Source organism: Sphaeroforma arctica (assembly GCF_001186125.1).
Source record: "Sphaeroforma arctica JP610 unplaced genomic scaffold supercont1.1277, whole genome shotgun sequence".
Taxonomy (NCBI): domain Eukaryota; class Ichthyosporea; order Ichthyophonida; genus Sphaeroforma; species Sphaeroforma arctica.
Window position 1 is genome coordinate 10,775 of NW_014039281.1, and position 7,126 is coordinate 17,900.

The 7,126-nt window shown below is 40.4% G+C and overlaps 1 protein-coding gene across 1 annotated transcript; it reads right to left on the reverse strand.

The window, feature by feature from the left end:
- Window positions 1-474: 474 nt before the first annotated feature.
- Window positions 475-6,944, reverse strand: SARC_10510 (TK/ABL protein kinase; the record flags this gene model as incomplete). The annotated part of the gene is made up of 6 exons (XM_014295445.1): window positions 475-1,118; window positions 1,852-1,977; window positions 3,316-3,477; window positions 4,056-4,166; window positions 5,651-5,819; window positions 6,816-6,944. Coding segments are annotated over 6 exons (958 nt in total), but the record flags the coding sequence as incomplete, so codon positions are not given.
- Window positions 6,945-7,126: the final 182 nt, after the last annotated feature.

Consider the following 7,126-nt stretch of genomic DNA (forward strand, 5'->3'; position numbering starts at 1 on the left):
ATATGTATATATATATATATATGTCTGTATATTTATATTTATTTATCTATATAAATTAATATTTATCTATAATATATATATATTATATATATATATGTGTGTGTATGTATGTATGTATATATACACATGCATATATATATATGTATTTATATATATATATACATATACATATATGTTTATATATATATAATGTATTCGGAAAGTCGACGTACAGGTATATTCTTATATTATATGTGTACAGAACTGTCGTCTGGCCAGCATTGCGCAGGTTTAATGCCAGTTGAGATTAAACAATATGCCTGTATATTACACAAAGCACACTTATGTGTGTCGTGAACTGATGAGGAAGTGTGTGGTCGCAGAAAACGGTCTCACAGGGTAGGTCTGGCAGTGTATAAGATGTATCAATACGTTCAGCTGATCTGCAGTTTATATGTAGGGACTTGTCAAGGTATTTTTGCGTAGTAGTAAATGTCTCGTCATCTTCATTCTACGTGTATTGGGCAAAATTAGCTGAGCACGACAAGTGTATTTATCGTTCGCCCATACTGGATGTTGCATTTTGTGATGCAATTTATTCGTTTGTGTCAACGTTTCGTCGTATTGTCAGATAATTTTTGTATTGTCTGACAATTGTCGTATTGTACTACAATTGTCGTACTATCAGACCATGTCATGTTGTCAGACAGTTTACTTATCGTTCCTTACAAACAACGCTTATCCGGTCTCTGCACATCCAGCAGTTGCCAAAGGAGAGCCATCTGCAGGTCAGGCCGTCACTAAGGTGTCGTATTGTCAGACGGAATTGTCGGATTGATAGACGATTTGTCGTACTATCAGACGGAACTATCGGATTGTTAGACAATACTGTCATAGTACCCCATGTAAGCCCCGTCCAGTCCCTGCACAGCGGCTACAGTCGGGGGAGGTTCTATTTCTGCATCGACATCAACGTACAAGGGTTGTGCTGTATGCGTGTCTGATAGCATGCCAGGGGTTTGCACAGTAGATGTCATCTGTCCACTCTTGGACTTAGTAGCTGACGTGCGTTGCTTGGCAACGGAGAGGGTCTCCGGCATACTGGTGTCCTGGAGAAAGATCTGCCCCCCTTTGCTCGTCTACGATGAAAATGAACAGGTAATGTATATCAGTATATTGTGGCGAACTAAAAATTGGTCTGTATTTGAACTTTCTGTATAGATATACACCATTATGTGCATGTACACATACTATAACCTGTACATGTATCTATGTTTGTGTGTGTATGTTTGTGTGTATATGTTTGTAGAATAATGCCAGATTTTATGTGTCAATCTCTACATGTATATGTGTTTTGGTTCACTTTCACACATACATGTATATATAGCTAGTGCATTAGATGTATACATGCGTATAATATACACGTGCACGTGCTTGGCATTGGGTATTTGTGAGGTTGTCGTTACATACAGTGGCTGGATGGTGTACCAGTGTTTAAACATCTACTAAACTTCCCGATACAAAAGGTGTACTCCGACATCAGCTATATTTATATTAAGACACATCTACAGACATATACAAATATCATTAAGAGATTGTATATGTATTTATGTGTCGGACTTCCCAATACGTAAAGCGTACTCGGACGCCAGCTATATTTGCATAAAGATATAAACAGATATATACATATATCGATAAGAGAATGTATATCTATTTCTAAATCGGACTTCCCAATACTAAACGCCTACTTCGATCTCAGCTGTATAAGTAAAACGCGAATCAAAGACACACATACATATATATAAGTGTGTCTGTGTCTGTGTGATTGTTTACATATTTCTGTTCGCGATTGTGCTTGAATATATGGTATACCTTGATGACGGCTTCGTGTTCGGACGTTTGCAAGAATAAGGCAGCCGCATCCAAACACAGCGCATGGAAATCGGGCCGTTCAGAGGTGTTCTCGTGCCAGCAGCGTGTCATGATATCGTATGCGTCCTGTTGTAGAGTTTATTTCAACGTATGTGGCGTTAGGAGAAGGTATATGCGAGATGGGCCGGAATTATAGATCGTAATGTACAAGTATATACGAGGAATTTGAGGATAAGTCTAGTAGAAAATCACCGTGTTCTAATACAAACTATGCTATTCTCATACTGTCAAAGGTGTTCTTGTGCCAGTCGTATGTTATGGTTTTTTATAACATGCGGCTGGCACAAGAACACCTTTGACACCATAGGACTAGCATAGTTTGTATTAAATCGTATGCATACTGTCGTAGAGTTTAATTCAAGATAGAGGGTGTTAGGAGAAAGTATATGCGAAATGTTAGAAAGTATGGATTCTGACATGGGTTTATTCTAATGTGTGGGATATGAGAATAAAGTATTTGCGAAATGTTAGCTATATAAGTACATACGAGGAAAATAATTTTAACTATAGGAGAATGTACTATGTCGGGCCGTTCAAAGGTGTTGTCAAGCCAACGGCGTGCCATGATACCGTATGCATGCTGATAGGGAGTCTATTTCAAGGTACTGAAAGTTTGCGACAAATATAGTGAACTATATGTTCGAGGATGCTGATATTAGTACAGAAGGAACTTGTATCTGGTACAGTGTATGATACGCATCCTATTAGTGAGTGCAGGTCGAGCTGAGAGGGATGCAGATGAGAGACTATGAGACAATGCACTGTACTGGGTCATCCGCATGCATTTCCTCTGAACAGTATGTTCTGCTATACTTCGTATCCTGCAACGAAGATAACACTTCTATTGATAGTAAGGATTATATATATAGGAACAACCTCATTTGATGCCTATTCAAGCAAAGCGATGCGCTGAATTTTAGGTTTTTAGCGCCAAGACGGCATCTGATGATACCGGATATACTATATTTTCAGTAGAAAGTACATATGAATAGGTAGGTATGAAATGTGCCAGGCGGATAATATAGTGTTAGGCTGAGTGAATGAGACATCAGTTAGGAAAGAGTTGTAGATAGGATATGGTAACTACAGCCCCATCCCATACCAACAGGGTACATACCCTTTTCATAGTCTCATGTATATCATATCATACACACACCAATATACAGCACATCCACGCACGAACACCTTCGCATAGTAAGTCCAGTTGGTCAGCTGGTGCTCACTAAGGACGTGCTGGTGTGGTGCTATATCGGACGTGCCAGTGTATACATACATATACGCATGAGTACTCACACAAGTATATTTGCTTGTAGCATACTTGTTTGTATACATCTATTTATATATATATATATATATATAAATATGAATGCATGGGCTCGCACAGTTTATCCCTCCATAACATACCCTGGGACAGTTGGCTGGGCGGGTCAACCGATGTCCGTCAGTGATGTGTTTGTACAGGGCCATTATAGGAATGCCAGCATACGGCATAGACTGCGCGTCCGTGAAGATCTCCCATAGCGTCACCCCAAACGACCACACATCGGAACTTTGCGAGAACTTTTTCTGTTGGTGAATTCGGGAAAATCCAGGACACTGGCTTGTTATTGGTTTGTTGGCATGGCACCGATATATATATCTGCAGGCCACCAACGCCGCAGTCTATGAGGGGTATGGATACCCCGATGAATGCCCCTATATGGACTATGTAAACTGCGTGTACATGCCACACAATCAGTCTATATGGGCTATGTATGTGGTGTGTATATGCCATTCAATCAGTTGTGGTGTGTCAGATTTAGACTGAGTGTACTCTGTGTGTACCAGTAACTATGGCTTGCTTTTGTCAGTCAGGTGTTGTTTACTTGATCGTTGAGTTGGTGGTTGTTCGTTTGACCGTTGGACTAGTTGGTTCAGCAGATGAGGAGACTGTGACGAGTCATCATATCGCCCGTCTCAGGCTGTGGGTCTATACATATACTACGGCTGGGTGTTAAAACATGCTACACTCTACAACACTTCTGTAGTCACTGTCGCAGGCTGTGATTCTACAGACACTACTACTACTACTGATTGTACAATCAAACTACGTACGTACCATAACACATATATGCACTACGTTTAACGTTTAACTTTGAAAGTACCTGTGCAAGGGTTTCTGGGGCCATCCAGGGTATAGGCAGATCACTCTTAGACTCCATCTGATAGTACTCCGTCTCGGCAGATAGAGGACGCGAAAGACCAAAGTCAGCCACCTGTGATGTGTATGGCGCGGTAGTCATAGTGAAGCAGGGATATAGATAGCATTGAGTGGATGTTATATTTATGATATTTGTGGCGTGATAACTATAATTGAGCAGTGATATAAGCATTGAGTCGATTATATATCTATGATATGTATAGGATGGCATGATAACTATAATTGAGCAGTGATATAAGCATTGAGTAGATGATAAACCTATAATATGTATAGGATGGCATGATAACTATATTTGAGCAGTGATATATGCATTGAGTAGATGATATATCTATACTATGTATTGGATGATCTGTATAGTTAAGCAGAGCGGTGGCCGCCGGCAGTCAAGAAGGGGAGATTATCGTTTGTTTGCTTTGTCCAAATAAACCTCGTTTGGGCCAATGTGGTGGTTCAGACCATCGTCCAAGTAGTTGCAGAGATCTCCGACAATAAACCAAATCAGACGTGTCTACGGCATTCTTGTCGTCAAACTGTATGGCACGTTGCGTTAGCGTGGAATCAACAGGGTTCTTTCGCACGTCCATTATGGCGTGGTCACGGACACGCGAAAAAAACATTCCCGTCGGTGACCACGCCATAGGGTTTTAGGATCTTAGGGTTCAGGTGGCGTTGGTGACCACGCCATAATGGACGTGCTCAGAAAACGCGTCGACTCCGCGCCGCCGCAGCGTGCCATACAGTTTGACGAAAAGAATGGCGTAGATCTGTTTATCGAGTTCATCACCAGAGATCCACGCAACAACTCGGACGATGGCCTTAACCGCCGCATTGGCACAAACCAGGTTTACATGGCCAAAGCAAATGAGAACTTGCCCGTCTTCACTGGTGGCGGGCATTGGGTGGATGTTATGTCTATGATATGTATAGCATGATATCGGTAGTGAAGCAGTGATGTATGCATGGAGTGGGTGTTATATCTATGATATGCAAAGTATGGTGAGTTAGTTATTCAGTGATGTGTGCATGGAGTGGGTGTTATATCTATGATATGCATAGTATGGTGAGTTCGTAAAGCAGTGATGTAGGCATTTGGGGGATGCAATGTATATGATATGCATAGCATGATAGTTATAGCTACGTGTTGCAACCGCCCTGACTTTAGGTATAGTTCAAAATTATATCACGAATCTGCGGACATAACACCCTATATGTACATGCACAGACGAATCAAACACCACTTGTACGTACATAAACACATCCCACACTACACCGCACATTTCATGCAAATGTAGAACTCGTCGACCCAACACAAAGCACAGCTCACATACTTTTTTTAATAGGGTTTTGGGATTTTAAGGTTTTAGGGTTTTAGGAATTTATGGTTTAAGAGTTTTAAGGTTTTAAGATTAAAAGTTTTAGGGTTTAAGATTAAAAGTTTTAGGGTTTAAGATTAAAAGTTTTAGGGTTTAAGATTAAAAGTTTTAGGGTTTTAAGATTAAAAGGTTTTAGGGTTTAGTATACTGTGTAGAGTGTACGTACCTTTACTATCGGATAACCAAACGATGACGTGGTTGCCGCGCCAACCATGCAATTGCGAGTAGCTAGATCTCTGTGGATCACTCCATTGGTCGCCAGATACGCCACCCCATTGGCTATCTGGAAGGCCGTATGGTAGCGCTCGGCCAATGAGATGGTGTTCTTCTCTGTTCTATATATAGAAGGGAGTAGTGTATGGCCTTCGTTAGCTGCTACTATATATCTATACCTTTGTTAGTTGCTACTATATAACTATAGTCTATTTGGGTGCTGAGGTCATTCCTATAGAGAGATCAATGCACAACAAGTGGCTATCTCAAGCTCCGTCTATGAGTACTAGAGCAATACCTTAAAATTCGGCTTGGTCAATATATTGTGATGCGCATGTATAACAACTACACCAAGTCCAGTAACTACATCAAAGCACAAAATACTGTTATTAGTGTTTGTTAAGAAACCGGGATTATTCATTGATATGGTCTTATTTTAAACTAGATCAGTCGTGTAGAGGGTATGTTGTGAGGTGCAGTTTGATGAGGTCATACTACCACAGCAGACGCTGGTACGTATATCGTATGCGTAGTATACTATGTATGTACATAATACATCTTGCTTCTGGGATAAAAATAAACAGTACAATATACCATGGGTGTTCACAATACATCCTGCTTCTAGGATCATAATAAACAGTACAATACATACTACATACAACCACTGTGTTAGCAATAGTTAACGCTGCATATACTACGTACTCCTGCTATGATTATAACACCTAATACTATCCCAAATACAATCAAAGTCAACTTACCTGACCATCGCGCCGTACCAGTGCGGGATGCAGCACGAGTGAAAATATAAGAACATAGGCATTCACAGTAACGTATCTAGGGTGTGCGTCCTCATTGGTGATGAATTGCATATGATCTTCACGTGTACTTGCCTGACAGACGCGCGTGGGTGTTATATGGACTCATACACGTACATGTCTCCCCTCCTTTGTACACGCCAGTGTATGTTTTTAACTCTATTCGAGCTATACTGTGTGCCTGAAGCCCATAGCCAGCTGGTATATATATATATATATATGTGTGTGTGTGTAAGGGAATATATGTATATCCTATATACCCACAATCACTATCATTCATCCTACATTGTCAAACTTGCATACTTGTTGTGCCTCAGATAATATTTCAGGTCGCCTAAACCCATCAACTCCATCACAATAGCCAAGGGTGGTCCGATCGCCAACCCCAGAAACGCCACAATATTCGGATGGTCCAGCTTTTTTAATATCTCCTGCGTATAAGTAATATCTATCGTGTATTAAGCAGTGCAGTGGATGCAATTGTGGGTTTTTACTGAGTTTTATGTACCGAGTTGCCCAGCCTATAAATGAGATGGAATACAAACAATTGAACATATATGCATTCGTATACACAAGATAAAAGGCAATCGAAAGAAATAGTTATAAAACTATAT